Here is a 20,963-nt window from a genome sequence, read left to right on the forward strand (position 1 = left end):
TCTTGTATTTTCATGCTAATCAAACACTGGAAAAGTGTGATTATTTTCTCTTTCTTGTATTTTCAGTCACTTTCACACTAATCAAACGGACCCTTACAGAGGGAAGGTGCTAAACGGCCTAAAAGGACTTAGGAAATTTATTTTCTTTTGTATTTTTTGAAGAAAAATAAATCCATTAGGCAAACTCACCCTGGATACCAAGTTACCAACCATCTATAAACCTTCTTCACAAAATAAATTCGTAGTAATCAATAAAATTTAAAAAATGAGAATATTAGTTTTTTTTTTTTCTTTCATGAACTTGAATTCACAAAATCCTCAACACGAATGTAATGCCATACATATGAGTTCTTTTTAGGAGCCTAGGAAAATACGTGAAGACTCACACACGGAGTTATAGTAATTCATTACTCATTAGAAGGATCCATCATTCTTTCTTGCTCTCAATTGTCGTTATACGCTTGTGTTTTCAATCTTTGCTCTAAAAAATATTTTTAATAGACATTTTTGCGCTTATGCTTGCACTCCCGTCTTCGCACAGAGAGTTGCATTAACTATGACTGGACAAAGTCCTCGCAGCGTCAGAATACGGTCCAGAAGGGCAAACCTGTTATTATCTCGCGCTCTCAGGTCCTTCTTGGAAGTTGGCATGCATAAATGCCCATAGCGGTCCGCTTCACTCCAACACAAATCTCTCCCTCTCTCTCCAAATCTCTCTCTCCCTCTCCCTCTTCCTCTCTGTGACAGCAACCAGAGTTTCAAAATGAGAGCTCTCGGCATACTGGTCGTGCTACTGTGCGCCACCTGCCGTGTCGCCGTATCCTTAACCGACGGTAAGCTTCCACGACATCTTCATTTCTCAGTGGCATTTTCGTAGTTTATATTCAATTCGGGGTGTTATATGTGTAGTCACGTTCTCTGTTATGGTGGGTAGTTCGTCTTGATTTTGCTTCACTATTAGTGATCTTCGTTTTGAAAAAAAAAAAGTTAGTTTTTTTTTTTTTTGTCTTTGTTCAAAACTTTTTCGAATTTATAAGTTTTATGTCAAAATTTTGTGTATTATTAATTCACCCTGACGGTTTATTGACTTATTTCTTTGTCTTTATTTCAAAAATTATGAGTTTTGATCGTAATTTTTTACTTTTTCCATTTATGTCGTTTAGATAAATTAAAAATTCACACAAAATTGATGCCATACTAATGGGAAAAAATTTGAATAAAGAAAAATAGAAAAAGGCAATTTTTTAAATTTTTTGTTTCAAAACCAGCCTTAGCTAAGGGAGGGTAGGATCCATGGTAGTAGGATCATACGTGACCGAATTACCCTTGTCCTTTGATCGAATCTTGGTTTGGTGGGACCGGTATTGGCAGTGATTTGTCCCAGTCAAAACAAGGCATGATTACTATTTTGAACTCCCATTTTATTCTTTTGCATTTCTTTTTCTTTTTTTTATTCTTTTGGAATTACCAAATTCTCCTTACTTATGAATTTACTAATCACACATGAAGGGGAAATTTGGTCATTTCACGTGAATGAAAATAATGAAAGAAGTGCAAGAGGATGAAAGGGGAGTATGAAAACCGCCTTTTGATTTTTCTATTTTGATTTCCACATAACTCAAAGTAACAAACTACTCTATTGGTCATGGGCTGAGTTCCAATTTCTCTAATCCTTAAGTATTATCCATTGTGGATCTGGTTTGGATCCACGACAAAGATCGACATCGTCACTCACGTAAAAGGTCATTCACGCCAAAATTGATCCGACACAAATAACTGTGTAGGTGAACCATATTTGTGAAAGAAAAATGTTTGATTTGATTTAATAATATGTTCTAAAATTATGTGTGCCGACCAACTTTTGTTCCATGAATGTGATCGTTTATACCTATTGATATCGGAACAAGTTAATTTTTGACAGAGATAGCTTTCTTCATCATGATGGTAACAAAATAAACAGTTGCAATTAATCTTTGTGGATCCTGAAGGGATGAAGGACTATTTATGATTTAAAATTGAACCCTGGTCCCACGAGGGTTAGAAAGCTGTCCCCTGATTGAAATGTCGGCAAAAGTTTTGAAAGCACACAAGTATCTTTCCACTAGTTCTTTTTCCTTGCTTCGGTTGCAGCATTAGGTTGTGTTGTAAATTTATAAGTCTGAAATTTATTTTGGTGTTTTTTTTTAAGTTTTTGTTTAGCATTTTGTAGTAATTTTTGGGATTAATCGTTCATTTTGACGAGACGAATCGAAAAAATATAAAAATATGGATCGATGTTGAAAAATTCAAATAAGATGACACTCTAGACAAATTGGATAACTGTTTGATACTTTTTCGTCTTTAGTGAATTTTTTTTTGCTTTTGGTCAAAATTTTGTACTTTTTAAATTTCTCTCGTCAAAACGGATGATTAATCCAAAAAATATAATCCAAATCTAACAAAAATTCAAAAAAGACAACAAAATACACACAAAATGAAGAAAATAATTAAGTTTACAAGAACGCACCCTTAAAATGGCAATGAGCTTGTCATAGATTTGTGTTTTTGTGTTTAGTGTGCCAGTGCTCCGTGATATGTTCTTTATGCCTTTGTATTTTGGTCTTCTCCCATTGTCGGCGTCATTTATCTTACAGCGATAATATAGTTGTACTTTTCTCCATCAATGAATTTCTTACACTTCCACCAAAATAAAAATAAAAAATGGCTATGAGCTTTTCTAAGTTTTTTACCAAATGAAAGCACATATGGGTGTTTTGTATTTAGGCTTCTGTAAACCCATTTTTTGTACTGAAATGCATACGAGTATTTTATAACTGAAATGTGTTACGAACATAAAAATCATAAAAATCCAAACGTAGAAGCATTTGAAGCCGTTTGATTCGTGTAGGCCCCCGCATGATGCATATGCGCATAGAATTCACACAAATCAGTGATTGCGGACGCATCTACATTTGAATCGTTTTGCATTTGGTAATTCGTTGGATTAGTTTAGGAATGTTGGAGTATTATCTTTTGTTTACGAAGGAGACATGCTCTAGTCTAGGAGTCAGAAACTGCATTGATTAAATACTTTGATCTAAACTTTAGATGTCCGAATTTAATCTCGTGAGGTTCAATTATGTCACGTGTTCGTACTCTAATGACAACAAAATTGAAGAAAATGTTAACCTCAGCTCAGTAAGCAATGATTAATGTAAAAAAATATGTATTTAACATTTGCGATAGTTGCATAGATAATTAAATCTTTAATATTTTTGACATACAGAGACTGTTTTGGCAAAAAATAAGTCAGGTAACTTATTTTTTTTAATTTTATTCAGCTTTTTTCTGCATCTGTTAGTTTTGCGTCAATTTTTTAAAAATTATTGATTTGTTTCATTGAAAAGAATCAGAAAAGTAAAAAATTATGTTCAAACTCATAATTTTTTGATTAAATAAAAGCTCCAAGACATATTTTTCGGTTTATTTTTGTTTTTATTCAAAAAAAAATTGAAGTTGGATCAGAATTTTTTACTTTTTCGATTTCTGATGTCAAAATGAATAAATAATTCACAAATATTTTTTGTAAAACTATCGAATGTGAAATTTTTAAAATAAAGATTAAAAAAAGCTTATTTTTTCCAAAACAGAGGGTAGATTATTCTCTGTTGGGTTGAGGTTAGCAAAAATCATGGGTACTTTTTTTTTATCAGAAAATTATGGGTACTTTTTTTTTATCAGAAAATTATGGGTACTTTATCAAGAACTCGTGAAAGTATTTTTGGCCATGTGATGGCACTTGTGCGGACGGCTGCGATTGAATAGTTTTACTGGGGCCCGTACGATCTTCTGTTCACCGCGGCAGTAAAACCACGTGGGGTGGGGGCTAATCCTTCTCTAATTCCAAAACTACCCTTCCGACTGCAGGATTATTACGAAACGGCAACTTCGAGCTGGGCCCAAACCCCACCGCCTTGAACGGCACGGTGGTCCTCGGCCGCGCCGCCATACCGGAGTGGGAGATCTCCGGCTTCGTGGAGTACATCAAGGCCGGGCAAAAGCAGGGCGACATGCTGCTGGTGGTGCCAGAGGGTGCCTTCGCCGTCCGTCTGGGCAACGAGGCGTCCATCAAACAACGCGTCAAGGTCGGTGGCTCTTCTCTGGATTTTTTTTTTTTACCAATGGGTCAAGTCAACCAATTGTTTTTGTCCATAGACCTTATTCGTGAATGCGTTTCGTTGCAAACTCTATTTGGTTCCCGAAATATTCTCTCCGTCATTCATCCATTCATTCGTGTTTTTTCGTTTTTAGTAGTAATTTTTTATCAAATTTTCTACTTATTTTTCTACTTTTTAAATATATATAGTAATTTTTTATCAATTTTTTTTTTCTTGGATGCCCAAGAAACCTGTCTACTCTAACCTAATTTAAGGGGTAGGGGAATGAGATGTTACGGTGAGACTGGAACCGGACTTTGTCCCGGTAAAAGGGAGCATGTAACCTCTTCAATTTAGGGTGATTATAGTTTTTGAAGAGGTTAGATACTCCCTTTTACATTATTCGAAAAGAAACATATATACTGCGTTTTTCGCGCTTTGAATATGTTGATTTTTTATAGAGAGAGATTCATTTCTGAGAAGACGTAAGATTAACAGCTCCATTGTCTTCTATTTTCGGCTTTTTTATTCGAGGATAAAAACAGCTTTGAATTCGCTAAGATATTACACTTCTCTCTGACTATACCTTACTGGCTGTGAAGGTTATAAAGGGAATGTACTATTCCATCACGTTCAGCGCGGCCCGGACATGCGCACAGGAGGAGCGGATCAACGTCACGGTGGCCCCTGATTCCGGTGTGCTGCCGGTTCAGACCCTGTACAGCAGCAACGGGTGGGACGCGTATTCGTGGGCGTTCCAAGCAGATTTTTATGAGGTGGAGATAATATTGCATAATCCTGGTGTGGAGGAGGATCCGGCCTGCGGCCCCCTCATTGATTCTGTCTACGTCAAAGCCCTGTACCCTCCGAAAGCAACAAACAGTAAGTTTATCTTCCTCTTATCCCCTTGTGTTTAGTCTTACTACAGAGGAAATTAGTTTGTAGACTTATGTGAATCGAACGCATCTATGCATACAAATATTTGCACACAGACGACTCGTTCTCTCTTCTACGGATGCACTCGTAAGTGAACGATTGTGTTGCGAGATTGCCACTCTCTCTAGAACATGGTGTGTCCGACCGATAGTGAGTGCTGAAATTTACAAAAGTGTGATTATCCGCGCCCATCCATCCATCTTACTCGTTCTAGCTATGCTCTACTAAATAGGGACACAGCACATGGAGCAGAATCATACAGTCATCGACTTGTTACGTGATTGTTTCGCGACTTTTATAGAATCACGACCTTCGGAGGTTCTTGTATGTCATATATCGTCCTGAAATATGTTACCTCAACGGAAGTTAATGCAGAAATATGCGCGGAAAAAATCAATGTGTGGCTCATATTCGTTTTGGAAGTAGTCCTCAGTACGCTAAAATTGATTTTGGGCCGCACATTGATCTCTTGTCCTATGTTTTCTCTGTAGGGTCCAGAATGACAAAGTTTCTCAATAATTCACTTATAGCTAATTAGGACCACTTCGCATTGGGGATTTCATCATTCGCATCTTTTGGAGGTTTGGTCCTTCACACCTATAAATGGAATTTGTATTCCGTACGGCCAAGTTTGGTGATTATGTTCAATTGTGATGGTTCTGGTGGCTGTCATGATCAATCCTACGTGAAAATGTTTCGTCTGACCCACAGACTGTGTCTCCCTTCCAGCTTGAATTCGTCTGGAAACAGACGATTCCTGATTACGACAGAGTGAGTGAAAGTGGGGAAATCGATCGGGTCTTTCATTTCATCTATAGACTCCAAACATTCTTACATGATTGTTATCTCCTATAGTTTCACCATATAAAGGAAAATCCTATCGATACAGAGGGACATGAGAGCGACATCCGGTAGGTTGAATAACGACGAATCAAATCGGTGCTTTTGTACCTGAGTTGGTCCCGGTCCTGAAAATGAGAGAACCAAATGAGATTGTTCAGGCTGCGATAGAGTTCTAAAAATGTACTATGAGTATCAGAATATAGACTTATTAACCTTTTCAATGGTTTGTTTTGATGGGTTTTTTCCTTAAATAATCTTGTCGAGTGTTTCCAATGGTTTGTAAAAAGGTTTTTTGATTGTTTCGGTTCTTTTGAGTTCATGCATTTGTTTAGCCGCTCTGAAAATTTATCGATCGATGAAAATTAGACAGGTTCTTAATTTTGAAAAATAAGGTCCATAGTCACCGCTACTTTTACCTTCCTTTACGTAAATGATGTTTCTTTTTTTCGCTTGGCTTGTATGTAAATGATGTTGTCATCGTATTGTCCTTCGATTTAACTTCTGTTTGTACATTATGGATTCATCAAGTAGCTTAACTGATGATGCCTTTGTGTTTTTGTGCAGAGAACATATTGAAAAATGGGGATTTGGAAGAAGGGCCATGGGTGCCAAACGTGTCCCCCCACGCCGGCGTCCTAATCCCCCCAAACATCGAGGACGACCACTCCCCTCTCCCCGGCTGGATGGTCGAATCCCTAAAGGCGGTCAAATACATAGACTCGGACCACTTCTCGGTCCCACAGGGGAAACGAGCCGTCGAGCTAGTGGCCGGGAAGGAGAGCGCGATAGCGCAAGTGGTACGCACCATGCCCGGTAAAACCTACGAGCTCTTCTTTGCCGTGGGCGACGCTAGCAACTCGTGCGAGGGGTCCATGATCATCGAGGCATTCGCGGGTAAAACTACCGTTAAGGTCCCGTACGAGTCCAAGGGGAAAGGCGGGTTCAAGCGGGCGGTTCTCAGGTTCGTGGCGAGTGCGACCCGGACCCGGATCATGTTCTTCAGCACCTTTTACACCATGAGGAGCGACGATTTTTCTTCGCTGTGCGGGCCTGTTCTTGATGATGTGAAGCTGTTGAGTGTTCGGAATCCGCGGAAAATGTGAAAGTATTGGGATTGAGAATTTTTAAAAAAAAAGGTGTTTTGAATTTGGGATTATAGTAAGAGGCTAAGAGCATGTATTTTTGTGCAAGGAGGAACATGGGGTTTTTAATGTAGTTGCAGTGTTTTTTAAGGTATGTGATACTGGTGGATGGATGTGAGATGCTCATGTCCTAGTACTGTGATCTTATATGTGGAGGTTTTTAATCCAGCAGAATAAATTGAGGGAAATTTCAAGCTTATTTAAGACTCTGCGTTCTTGTAAACTTATTAGTCTGAAACTTATTTTGATATTTTTTTTACTTTTCGTAACATTTTGTTTAGCTTTTCGTTGTGGTTAATCGTTTGTGTCGACAAGGCGAATATGAAAAGTATGAAAATATGGACCGATATTGAATTTATTCAAATAAGACATCATTTAGACGAATAAAATAGCTGTTTGATACTTTTTTCGTCTTCAATGAACTTTTTTTGCTTTTTGTCAGAATTTTGTGTTTTTTAGACTTCTCTCGTCGAGATGGATGATTAATCCAAAAAATATGATGTGGATCTAACAAAAATTTAGAAAATACGAATAAAACACATAAAATAAATTTAAAAAATAAGTTTACAAGAATGGAGTCCAGCATTTGATTCGAAAAATAAGTAGCTTCTTCCGCACAAATCTATGGCCATATCCATGATCTTCCTCCTATTACAAAAGGCCCAAAAATAACATTGAAATGGTTTGAGAGGCATTTGTTAACCTTCTGTTAAATACTGTATATTTTACAAATCAATTGAGGGTAAGTATAATTTATTAGAGTGCAAGGCATTGAACAAATCAGATATGCCGTTGGAGTATTTGATTTCGATAGACTCTTTAATTCATGGGCGACTCCACTATTTAGAGGTTTAAGTGATCTCCTTGCGTTCAAAAAATGTACCAAAATTTCATATGTTTTCGCATGTTATAATTTTCTTAAAAAGTGGAGTGCTATTGTTTGCACTGAATCATTCAAACAAATCCAAAGTGAATAAGAATTCACTTCAAAATTTGTGCGTAACTAGATCATATAGCTCATAAAAGATAAATATGCCTCGATAACTTTTCAACGAAATGCATATGTTATGTATACGAATTTTTCCTTACATGTTTGTTGTCGCTGGACTAAAATTCTACGGTTACCATTTCTTTATTTATTTTTATAATATATTCATAAGGTGGTTTGGGGGTTAATGTTTTGTTTGGTTTCCTTTTTGAAAAAAAATTTCTAACTCAAAAATTACTCATTACCCGTACTTTTAATTATTAATCTCATTTCTCTCTCCACTCTTCAATCATTACTCTCATTTCTCTCTCTATCTCTCGTCACTTATTACCCATATCTCAAATCATTACCTTATTTCTCTCTCCACTTATTATCTCAAAAATCAAACTTAAAAATTTTCAAAAATCTATCCAAACACAGCATAAAAAAAATCAACGGTCCGGCTAATGGAAGCCTAGTAGGTCAACTTTAAGAATGTCAAAATATGATATTTAATACTCCCTCCGTACCTATTTTAATTGTTCACTACGGTTTTACGTGCATTTTAAATGACTTATATATCTCGACATATATTATGTTTTCCGTTTTTGAAATCATTGTCTTATAGAAAAAATTGAGATCTATCAAACAAGATCCATATTACATATTTTTAGCAATATACATCAAGAAATATATGTCATTGAAAATACACGCAAAATCATAGTGAACAATAAAATAGGGATGGAGAGAGTAGTAGTTTAATTTATCTCCTTGCGTATCATATTATCATTTCTCTGCACCCCAGCACAAAACTTTTTACTTTTTGTTCAAAAGTTAATCAACACACACTCTTTTGTTTTCTTTAGATGTCAATGACAATTTTACCCTACACCAATTGCCACTACTTAGGCCCCGTTCCGAAATGTGAAATAAGTACTTATTGTTTAAGAAAATAATTTCATGCTAAAAAATGATGAGTTTATTGAAATCTAAAAATATGCAATATGGATCTTGTTTGAAAATGAGATCTTTAATACGGTGCAAAAAAATCAAAAAATTATTTTTCATTTACATTATTTTTTAGTTTGATAATGTGAAATAAATACTTATTTTTTAAGCAGGTGTTCTGGAACGGGCTCTTACTGAAGAACGCATTTGTTGGATTAAAAAAACCAACGCATTTGCTATGTCAAAACATTAACTCCTTTATTTATAGAATAAGAAATTATTATATTGGATTAAGCACTTGGTTCGATTGAGCCAATTTTTCATAAGACCATCTGCAAAAATATTTTAAATTAATAAATGGTCAGGATCATTTGTACGAGATCTGAAAGTAAATTTCGTATGCCGATCTGTACATGGTCAATCAAGTCTTCCACTTAGCCAAAAAAAAAAAAGTGCAACACTATTATAGGTTGAACAAAAAAATATACAGAAAGTCTACTGGTACAAACAAAAAATCTGTACCAGTAGGTACAAACCCCTTTTTGGACCCATTTTGAGTTTCAAAAAAATGATTGGAGTCGCTCATTTTGTTTAAAATACTTTGCTTATGGTCCCTACAAAAAATAAAATTATTCCGGTATCGGTAAGAGTATTTACGAAACATTCAAACTTTGCTCTTGAATTAAATAAAATGAGCGACTCCGATCATTTTTTTGAGACCCAAAAAGGGGTTTGTACCCACTGGTACAGATTTTTTGTCTATACCAGTAGCACAGTTCAAAAATATATACCTTTCTTGCTCAATCAAGTCTTCCACTTAGCCAAAATCACCAGTCAAATTCAAACTTAAATTTTAGGTAAACATGTACAAAATGAGTTCCATCTCACATATTACTACCAAATAAGTGGCCATTTACATATTCAAAATCAATGTCCACCTTCTTGAGTACATTCCAGAGATCTCATATAGTCAAATAGTTCCAAAAAAAATGCGACCTAAATGAAGTCCAAGAACTCATGTAGCAAAAGGCAAAAGTACTCCACCAGCTTCTTAATGTACCACTGTAACAAATAGGAAGGCAAGATAATAAGCACATTCATCTTACCAATATAACCTCAATCGTAATTAGTAAAAAAGAAGAAGAGAATATATTGTTACCTAGTACTTCAAACAAAACACCGGATTCAAGCCAATATCACTTAAGGCCAGGATATCTTCTTTTTCTTCTTCTGTGACATATTCAATATTTTCCTTCTACGGGCATGTGGTGATGTTATGGCCAACCTTCTTGCACTATCCACAACTCTTAGTTACCTTTTTTGTTTCTTTTCCACCTTTCAATCGCTTTGTCTTCTGACGCCCTTTGGTTATCGAAATCAGAGGACATTGGACATCGCTGATTGGTTTATCCACCAAAATTTCTATGTCCAACCTTGGTGTTCCAGCCTCACTTTGAAGTATGTCATGACACCAACGCAAAGGCAAATAGATAGATGGAATTTTATAGCAGTCCTTATGAAGAAATACACTTAGTATGTGACGACAAAGAATTCCCCAATATTCAAAATGCTTGCAACTACATGTAGTAGTCTCACCATCCCAAAACACAATGTGAGTTTTGCTCTTTGTACTATAGTGATGTTTGACTCCAAATTCACACCCGTGCTCATGAACTAATGAATATAAAGTTGCTCTACCAAATTCCTCTTGAAAACTTCTCAAAACAAAACGGTGTAAGAACACCACAAGCTTGCTTTTTCAACGGCGACATTGTTCTTAGAGTGGAACCCCTATACTTTTGCAGCATTGTGTTATGCAATTGTCGTTGTTGAATGTTTTCAATTGCAATATCAACCTAAACAACAACTCATATTTATTAATGAAAGTATCACGAGAATTATAAAGAATTTCAAGAAGTAAATGTTACTAACCTGCCTAACAAAATTTTCCAAATTTTTGTGGGAGCTAATGAATCGTTTTACGTACGCATTTATACTCTCTGATCTCCCTGTGGTTGTCATTCCTCCAAATAAATAATTACGAAGGTAAGCCAGCACCCAAAAATACTTAATTTCATACAATCCGACGACATGTTTGTTGCTATCCAAATGATACTTCGCAACCACTTGAGGCCATTGATGCTCAAACGCTTCGGACGAGTCTAGGTGATCACGCCTTTTTACTTCTCCCTTTCTCTTGTTAGTGCGATATTTTTAAATGAAAAATCCAGTCCTACACGCATATTTCTTATAGCAAACGAAAGCTTCTTTTTCACTAAGAAAACATTAACCAATGAAAGGATCAATTTCTTTTGGGTAATCATTCAACTCTGATGCATTTTGTTCAATTCGATCACCCTTTTTCCATCATTTGGAAGCTGATTTAAGTCAATATCAAATAATGGTTCATCCATTGTCCTACAATTACAACATAATGCCACACAAAAAAACATCGATTTAAAAGGGTAAATAACAAAATCAAAAATTAAAACCTAATAACATTTTTTGTATTACAAATGGGAGGTGAGTTTGTTTGGAAAAAAATCCGTGATTGAAATTCCCAACTGTAATTTTGTGCCTCTTTTAGTTTCATTTCATTCCGTTTCTATAAAATAAAATAAAATAAAAAAACTAAGTCGAACTTACCTATCACACTTAAGAGATACGCATTTTAAGTAAAAAAAGAATTTGTATTGGAGCAAACAGTGAACCCATAATAGTAAGAATTAAAGAAAGAAGACTTATCTATCACACTTAAGATGCCTCCAAATTTAAGCCAATGGAATAGAAAAATCTGCATAGAGAAAATAGTTTAGAATACAAAATTTGTGGAATTTGGAACACTATATAAAACCGAAATAAGAGAAAACTCACCTGGTAAACCCCCAATTTTCCTTTTCCTCATGGAGTTGTTCTTGTGAAGTTTTCAGGAGATGAAAAGGTAAAGTAGGCAAAAAGTGAGAAGAAAGTGAATTTTGTATGTATGTGAAAAAGAAAGGACATGTTGGTGGGAAATTGCCCGCCAATTGTTTTGGTGGCAATTTTGTAGGAGTAATTGATAACGAAGTTTTGGGTTAGATTTGTCAAATTATATATAAAAAAAAGTTCGTTTAGATTAAGTCAAAGAAGTAGACAAAAAGTAATCAAAAAGTAAGTAAATGAGACCCATTAAACATGAGCCCATTTAGGTTTATGCTTTGTTCTCTTTGCTTTTTGAAAAATAATAGGAGTAATAAGTGAAGAGAGATAGAGAGAAAAATATTGAAAGTAGAGAAAATTTTAAAAAAAATTCTTTTTGAGAAGTATAGAGAACACAACATTTAACATTAGCAAATCAAAATTCGGTTTTTAACAAAAGCTCTATACATCAAAAGCGTTGAGACTTTGGGATCACATACTGCGTGAATTTAGTCAAATTCAAATACATTGTTGAACTTTTTCCCCCCTTTTGAAGTTTGATTCAAACTCGGCTAATATGTATATACACCTAAAACTATGAGGCTACTCGAATTCCATCGTGCTCGTTTCAATGAAGCCAATTCAAGGAGAAGTCTTTGGGTGCCGTGTTAATACTACACACGTGGTACCCCTTGGTGATTCGTTGTCTAAACGTGTTTTGAACGGTCCTTCAAAATTCAGACCGTTTAAAATACTTTTGGACGGTTAGGATCGCCGACTGGTGATGTCATGTTGTACCCACTCAGCACCCAAAAAATTCTCCAATTTAAGCTCCATATAAATAAGAAATAATCCATGCTTAAAGCATATGGAGTACATATCCATTCTTGTGAACTTATTTTTCTTCTTCGTTTTGTGTGTATTGTTCGTTTTTTTTTGAATTTTTGTTATATGCGCGTCATATTTTTTTGGATTAATAATCATCTCATCTGTCTCGACGAGAAGAGTCTAAAAAGTACAAAATTATGACGGAAAGCAAAAAAAAAATTCACAAAAAACTAAAACGTATCAAACAACTGTCTTATTTATCTAAAGTGTCGTCTTATTTGAATTTTTTCAACATTTGTCCATATTTTTATACTTTTCCGATTCGTCTTGTCGAGACGAACGATTAATCCCAAAAATTACGAAGAAAAGCTAAATAAAAATTTACAAAAGTAAAAAAAATATCAAAATAAGTTTTTTTTTGGAAAGCAATATCAAAATAAGTTTAAGACTCATAAGTTTACAAGAATGCAAATGGTCATTATGTTTCCAAGACACACTTGAAAGTTAAATAATGGGAAAATGACGGCCCAGGACGTGTTTTGATAATTAATACCCGCCAAGGACAAACTAAGAACATTTGCTAATGCTGAAAATGTCCTTGTCGGATATTAATTATCAAAACACGTGATTGACCGTCATTTTCCCTTAAATAATCAACCCTACAAAACGCGACACTGGCCAGGCCGGTCCATCCTAGGGTCTATTGAAAGCCCAAATTCCAAAACATCCAGGCCCAACCTGGTAGCCTACTAGGCCCGATACCCAACCCCACAGATTCAAAATTCAAATTCCAAAATCCACATTATCACATATACCGAATCCAAGACCACCCCCAAAATTCATTTTTGCACTCACTTTTTTACTAATCACACTCCTCTTTTGTTTTATTGTGTGAAATTATCAAAATATCCTTCAACTTTGTGTGCAAAAACCACTTCATTCTGATAACAAGAAAAGGAAAATATTGAAAACCGGAAGGGTGTAAAGGTAACTTCACACACTAAAAACAAAAAGGACAGTAGAGTTAGTAAAAAAGAGTGCCAGAATCAAACAAAACAAAAAAGTGGCGTCAGCTTAAAGCTTATGCTTCTCATTTCCAAACAAGTGAACGGCCCGTGATCCGTCCACTCATCAGCCCATCCCTTTCATCCGACGGCCAAGATTCTCGCGTCACCTTAAAGCTACCGGAAGCAGTAGTTGCTCAAAACCCTCTCATCACTTTCCCCCCCCCCTATACATACCCTTCTCCCACACTCTCTCTCTCTCTCTCTCTCTCTCCCTCAACTTGGACTCGCAGGGCCAGCCGCTCTCTGTTCCGTATCATCAATGGTTTGTTTTCCAATTTGTTTCTCGATCTCATTGTCTTGCGATTCTTTTGCTCTCACGTTAATTTTCTTTTGTTGTTCGTCTGTTCTGAACTTTTGTTCGATTCACGTTAATTTTCTTTGAATTATTAGGTCTAAAAAAGTAATTAAAAAAAAAAAAAAAACGATCCAAGACGAAAACTACCAAACTACCAAATGGTATTTTTTTTCTGTCGGTAGTTTTTTTTTTTTTTCCCCCCCAACTTCGATCTGTCTTTTACACCGGACTTCTCTTGTTGAGACGAAGAATTAAACTCAAAGATTGCGGCGAAAAGATAGACTAGAAATTACGAAAAACAAAACTATGTCGGAAAAGGTACTAGACCAAAAGTTTTAGAGATATGGGGCCTTAGATAGTAGATATATATATGCGTTTTCGTATTATGTTATACTAATTGGTGGATGTATCTGTCGCAGGCTTTGCAAAATCAGCAAACCGTTGACTATCCGAGTTTCAAGCTCGTGATTGTAGGCGATGGTGGAACTGGTAAAGTTTTCTAAGTTTGTTTTTTTAATGTTTTTCTTTTAGTTTCTATAGTATATGTAATTGCTCAAGGGTTAACTTAGTTGATTGATAGGGACTTATAAGGTGTAAAAATGAATAAATAGGTATTCAACTTCCTTTGAGAGTTCTTTTTGATAAATTTTGATTTTGGTAGGCAGAGATTATACTGTATGATATATTAAGGCTCTATTGGGATTTAATTAGATTTGTAATGAAGGGATTTTATGTACAACTTCAACGAAGTATAAGGTAAAGTATTTAAAGATGCTCCCATATTGTTATTTCAAATCCACCCAATAAAGCTCCCAATCTAACCGTGTTGAAATCCTTTTGAAAAAACTAGCGATGCAATATTTTTGCTGTTCTCATTTGGTGGTTGAAGTCGTATGGGTTACCTTTCCAAACGGAGCCTAATTCTAGTTATACCATACAAATTCCATGCTCATTCCTTCCATGATTTGGGTTCATCAAGCATATATTTATTCTTGAATAAATCGTTTTTCTTATGCTTTCCTAGGGTTTGATAGTCTTGTTTTGTAGTTGTTATTCCTTATTACTGGGTTTGACTTTTTTTGTTGAAGTAAAGGGTATAAGAATTAAAAGTCTGGTCCTGCAGTTTCATTTAGAGTTTTTTTTTTTTTTTTTTTCTGTCGGTAGTTCTAGTGAAATGATCTTGGGCTGAAATCAATGAGTTTGTGTTGTATAGGGAAAACAACATTTGTGAAGAGACATCTTACTGGTGAATTTGAGAAGAAATACGAACGTAAGTCTTTTCAGATGGATCTCCTGTTTCCAGTGGGAATTTGACATGTCTTGTGTTCTCTACTTTCTTGTGTATGGGACTGACTTCCATCTTCTAACCTTGAATAGCAACCATTGGTGTGGAAGTTCATCCCCTGGATTTCTCCACTAACTGTGGAAAAATTCGATTTTACTGCTGGGACACTGCTGGGCAGGAGAAATTTGGTGGTCTTAGGGACGGCTACTAGTGAGTAAATCTATTTTTATTGTTTGTGCTACTGAGCTGATGTTTTTTTTTTCTCTTGTTAGGTTGAGGGAATTCCTTATGTTTCTTTATCCCGTTGTGTTTATTGTGATTGTTTTCTTCCATATATTTTTTTGTCTTCTATATTACTTGCTTAATGAATCAAGTCGCATCCTTAATTTAGGGCATGATTGTCGAATAAGGTTGTAACTTGTGTTTTGAATGCCATGGTTGAATGAGGTAATGAAATTGATCGTGTGTAACTTGTGCAATCATATTATGAGGAATATGGTGACTGGCTGAAGTCAAGTCCCTTGAGTGTCTCTGACACAGCACACTCTGTCAGTCTGCCCGCTGATCACGTTGCTGAAACAAATTCATGAATATTTATCTACGAGTCTATGGCACTAATAGGTTGTTGGCTTAAATATAGGAAGCACATAAAGTTATTAAAATAGGACTATTATGCTTGGTTCTGTTTTGACTATTATGCTTTCCAAGTTCAACTATTGACTTCTGGAATATTTGTAGACACTCCAGCATCTAATTCCCTGCTGTTTGTCCTAGAGTAGCTGTAGCTTTCCTGCTCACTACTCATTGCTTTAGTGATTTTTGTCAAAAGGTCTTTTATTTATGTGACACAGAAGTGTTTTTTTTTGTTTATAATTGTAGTGGTATGGGGAATTCATTTTTAGGTTTCTTTTTAAGATGGAAAATTGAGGTTCCAGTCTCGTATTGTGTACTCCTAAAAGTCTCTATTACTTGCAGTATCCATGGACAATGTGCCATCATCATGTTTGATGTTACCGCCCGCTTGACATACAAAAATGTTCCAACGTGGCACCGGGATCTTTGCCGGTAATTCCTAAAACTTAATTTCGTAGTTTCTGATTTTATCATATTTGTTCCCACAATATTTAAATATTTTTGTGCTTTTATGGTGTCAATAATCAGGGTGTGTGAGAATATTCCAGTTGTACTTTGTGGAAACAAAGTTGATGTGAAGAATAGGCAAGTGAAGGCAAAGCAAGTTACTTTCCATCGGAAAAAGAACTTGCAATACTACGAGATTTCGGCAAAGAGCAACTATAACTTTGAGAAGCCTTTTCTGTACCTTGCCAGAAAACTTGCTGGGTGATCATAGATATCCTTACATTATTCATTTCTGTTCTCTCTTAGCTATTTTGGTTTTTAGGGCATGCAGGACCTAAATGTGTTCTGGTTGTAGGGATCCAAACTTGCATTTTGTGGAGGCTCTTGCCCTACTTCCTCCAGAAGTGAACATTGACATCGCTGCGCAACAACTGTAAGTTTTCTGCTACAATCTCTCCCTCTCTCTCTGTTTGTGTGTGTGTGGAAGTGTGCAACCATGTGTGGAAAATTTAGGTTTCTCTTCCATTTAAGAATTCTCTTCTGCGGTATATCAACCCTCCCACTTTGTCCTTTTCGTAAATTACATGTCGAAGTATTCTTGTTGTTACCAGGATCTTTTTCATGGCTTATGGTGTTACATTTTCTTTGTTGTTGCCTGTGAAATTACCTTTACACTTAAGTTGTACCGCCCCAGTCACTGTTATTCGTGCCGTGGAACAAAAAGTCATGGGAGTTGACTTTTGTAACATCTGAGGGCTGTTCTAGAAGCACATACAGTTCTATATAAGATGGCACTTCTTTCTAGCTTAATGAAAGGAATTACGTCTGTACCAGTGGACACTTTTTCTACACTTCTGTGTCACTTCTTGGACCCTCAAATCCTCTGAACGCTGGTGAATCTTTTCTTAGCCATAATATTTGTTACTAGGGATTGGCGGATTGCCCGCACGCGTTTTGAACACAAAAAGTTTTCTATCACAAAACGTTTTTGTTTTTGATCCTTCATCGCTATCTTCAATTTTATAAGAAGAAGAATAACATCTAGCCCGTGCGTACGGCACCAAATCACATAAATTCGAGCCAACAAATTCAAACCCAACACCATGTTGCATTCATGATAAGATCCAAGTTCAAACATGACATGAAAGCTACTAAATAATAGTCAACAAAGATCAAAATATGCAAAGCTTACAATGGATGTGTACAAAAAGACACAAGTCATTGGATCGAAAGGTTATTTGGCCGGGCTACAGAATTGGAAAAGAGAGGATAATTTATAGTGAGAATTAAGCTTTTAATTTCATTAAAAATCTTGATGTAGTTTTTTGAATTTAAATTTAGAGTGATTCCTCAAATGATTTAGAGTTCTTGAGATTTTGTTTATGGAGTCGATTCATTTTTTTTGTTCCACTTTTTAAATGGAACTTAGTTGTAATATAAAATTAAACAAAAAAGGGAACAAAATCAATTGAAAAAAGAAGGGGATATGTCTTTTCCCATACCAAGGAAACATGTAAAACTTAAAAGGAAATCCGCTTTAAAGCAAGCAACAGATCAAAACATAACTTGGAAGTTTGGAAAATATTTACGGTATTGTACGTTTATATATTAGGAATTATTCATCCGATCTGACGGTTATAACCTTATCAGTAAGTACAATCGAGCGGTTGTGGCTGCTATTTTGTTTGTATGCCTGTACATTTTTTTTTAAAGAAAACCGCTCTGTTTTATATAGATTCTTTGGAGCACAACTTATGCTGTTTAAATATGTTCTTTAAGTATATAAGATAGGCAGGGAAGGGAGCAAGATCGAGCCAAGCCACTAGGAGAGTAGCCCTACGTAATGTGTATGCGTATTGCACCATTTATGCTATTGTTTGATCATTTTTTTGGGATGGAATTGTTACGCCAATGATACTTAGATGTTTATATTAGGAAACATGTTTTAATTTTTAATTGAATTTGTTTTATGTTTGCCTATATTTATTAAATTTGATCAAAACTCATGTTGATTGTATGTAAATTCATTAGTAAGTAGGCATATATATTCATGGCTCATGTCAATGTTGTGTTTGCATGTATATATATGCCTACCTTTTTTCCTGGGTGGGTTATGTGGGATGCAGCTGGTGGTTCCTGCATCTTTTCCTTGCCGGAGAGAGTTGTGAATGACCGCCTCATTGTTTTTTATGTCTTCTGTCAAAATTCCTCAAGTCTCCCTGCATTTGTTTCAGTTGCTCTCCTTAGCCTTTGTTCTCTCTCTCTCTCATTTGCTTCCTAACTGTGCACTTTGTGGTGGTGTTGGTTTCTGACAGGCACGAGCGAGAGCTGGCTGATGCTGCAAATCAGCCCCTTCCAGATGACGATGACGATGCATTTGATTAGACAGGATTTCTTCCTTGGCGTGATGTTATGCTTAAACGTCGTCTCTCATTCCCTTCTTATTGGATGTGGCGTCTCAAATTTGTTATGCACAAACGTCGTCTCTCATTCCCTTCGTATTGGATGTGGCGTCTCAAATTTTCCAACGTAACTTCTTAATATTTCATGTTCTAGTGAGGGTTTTGGATTGATATGTAGGGATTTTCCGAGCTATTACTACTAGTATGTGTGCGTGGTATTTGTTTGTAAGGAGCGTACTAGGCGTTGGTGAAATAGTTCACTCAATATTGGGAAAACATTGATCAGCAACTCCTTATATAGCTTAACAATTTCAGCTGGATGGTAAGATTTATTTCATGGATGTGCAGCTTTCTTCTACTTCTCCAGTTTGAATGCAAATTACGCAAACCCTAGAATAATCAGTATATATATATCGGGGCGGTTCCGGAGATACTCAAAAAAACACTTTATAGTTTCCGATCAAATTTTGATGATCCAAGTTGTTCAATGTGATTAGAACGTGATTTTAAGGATACTTGTGAGAAATTAGCAAAAAAAATGATTGGGAAGGGTTTGATCCGAACAGCTTCGAACAGTTTTTTATTAAACGGTTCAAATAAAAATTGTTCAAATCAAGCCTTTCTAGGTCATTTGTTTTGCTAATTTCTCACGGATACTCTTGGAGCATTTCCAATCCATCCAAAATAGAAGATGGATGTAATACATTGAGGGAGGATTTTGTAATTTATTCTATTTTTTCTTTACTTTTTGTACTTTTTGAGAGAATCTTTGAGGGACCCATCGTCATTTTTAAAGTTTTGGAAGAATTTTGTACTCCAAATTTACTTTTGATCCTCCATTTTTAGAGGACCAAATTTACTTTTAGAGGACCAAACTCTAAAAAGGACGGTGGGTCCCTAAAAAATTCTCCCAAAAATTACAAAAAGTGAAGAAAAAAGAGAATAAATTACAAAATCTCCCTTCAATGTGTCATATCCATCCTCTATTTTGGAGAAATAGAGGTGGATTGGAGATGCTCTTAAAATCACATCCTGCACAAAAATTTGATCGAGAATTTTGAGATTTAGATTTGAGATGTTTTTTTAGGTGTCCCTTGAACCGTTTTATATATATATATATATATATATATATATGGAGTCTTGTATTTTCTTTTCAACCAACTAGATCCGCTAGTGGGACTTGATCTTCTCCGTTCGGCTAAATAAGTCAAGTGGTTTATTTTTTTGTCCGTATTTAAATTTTTTTTGTATTTGTTAGTTTTTCGTCAATTTTTTGGGAATTATTGTATCATCATGACGAGAGGAATCTAAAAAATAAAAAATTATGATTGAAATCAAAATTTTTAAATAAAGACAAAAAAATTGGTTTATTGGCTTATGTTTGTCTTTATTTAAAAAAAATTGATTTCGATCATAATTTTTAACTTTTTAGATTCTTCTCGTTATGATGATGCAATAATCTCCAAAAAAATTGACGAAAAATTAACAAATATGAAAAAAATTTGAATAAGGACAAAAAAATAAGCCACTTGGCTTATTTAGCCGAATGGGGAATATTGTTCCCCTAGTTTGGAAAAAAAAACGGGTCTTGGTGACGGGTAGGAGTGGCAATGCGGCAGGTTTTTTTCGTACCCCTCTCCGAAAATTATTACTTGTTCTGACCTTGATCAGGTGTTTTTTTGGTACCCCGTTCCCGGATCTATTGGGAAATGGGTTTACCGGCTCGCTCCGTAAAAAATTGCTAATCTAATCTAAAAGCAAAATAAAAGAAAATAAGTATAAATAAAGTGTTAGTTTAGTACTCCATAATGGTGAGAATATAATGGTTTTTTTAGTACAGTGATAACAATATTAGGGTAAAAATATAAAATTTGAATTATTAATGATAAAAGTATAATTTTATAAATAAATACATTTTGAGGCGGGTTTAGGGGTGGGGTATTATTACCTCAAATCCTACCCGAATCCGTTCGGGTTTTAGTATTTTTACCCTGATCCGATATTCGATTTTTACCCTGATCCGATATTCGAAAAGGTAGTGAAAAACCTGCCCTGTTCGAGACGGGGCCGATTGCCATCTCTAATTGACGGGGAAGTTCGGGTAGTAGCTCAGATTTGAGTATATGAAGTGTCCGA

General features: G+C 35.5%; 2 protein-coding genes and 1 long non-coding RNA gene across 4 annotated transcripts; 2 read left to right on the forward strand and 1 right to left on the reverse strand.

Moving 5' to 3' along the window:
- The first annotated feature begins 389 nt into the window (after nucleotides 1-389).
- Nucleotides 390-7,261, forward strand: LOC131316011 (protein DUF642 L-GALACTONO-1,4-LACTONE-RESPONSIVE GENE 2-like). The gene is made up of 4 exons (XM_058345277.1): nucleotides 390-833; nucleotides 3,907-4,124; nucleotides 4,739-5,018; nucleotides 6,480-7,261. The coding sequence occupies exons 1-4, from the start codon at nucleotides 764-766 to the stop codon at nucleotides 7,016-7,018; spliced, it is 1,107 nt and encodes a 368-aa protein (XP_058201260.1). The 5' UTR covers nucleotides 390-763; the 3' UTR covers nucleotides 7,019-7,261.
- Nucleotides 7,262-10,418: 3,157 nt separating this feature from the next.
- LOC131316015 (uncharacterized) lies at nucleotides 10,419-11,119 on the reverse strand. The gene is made up of 2 exons (XR_009196971.1): nucleotides 10,905-11,119; nucleotides 10,419-10,828 (listed from the first exon to the last, which is right to left on the reverse strand). It is a non-coding gene; the product is annotated as an uncharacterized LOC131316015 (long non-coding RNA).
- A 2,705-nt stretch (nucleotides 11,120-13,824) lies between these two features.
- LOC131316012 (GTP-binding nuclear protein Ran1A-like) lies at nucleotides 13,825-19,185 on the forward strand. Of its 2 annotated transcripts, XM_058345279.1 has the most exons (9): nucleotides 13,911-14,027; nucleotides 14,480-14,549; nucleotides 15,274-15,330; nucleotides 15,438-15,555; nucleotides 16,321-16,410; nucleotides 16,507-16,686; nucleotides 16,781-16,858; nucleotides 18,741-18,842; nucleotides 18,900-19,185. In XM_058345279.1, exons 1-8 carry the CDS (start codon nucleotides 14,025-14,027, stop codon nucleotides 18,808-18,810), a joined length of 666 nt encoding a protein of 221 aa, XP_058201262.1. In that variant the 5' UTR covers nucleotides 13,911-14,024; the 3' UTR covers nucleotides 18,811-18,842; nucleotides 18,900-19,185. The 2 variants fall into 2 exon arrangements, with proteins under 2 accessions (XP_058201261.1, XP_058201262.1); XM_058345278.1 differs by having other exon boundaries at nucleotides 13,825-14,027; nucleotides 18,741-19,185.
- The last annotated feature ends 1,778 nt before the right edge of the window (nucleotides 19,186-20,963 follow it).

The sequence above is a fragment of the Rhododendron vialii genome, chromosome 2a, assembly GCF_030253575.1.
Source record: "Rhododendron vialii isolate Sample 1 chromosome 2a, ASM3025357v1".
Classification (NCBI taxonomy): Eukaryota; Viridiplantae; Streptophyta; class Magnoliopsida; order Ericales; family Ericaceae; genus Rhododendron; species Rhododendron vialii.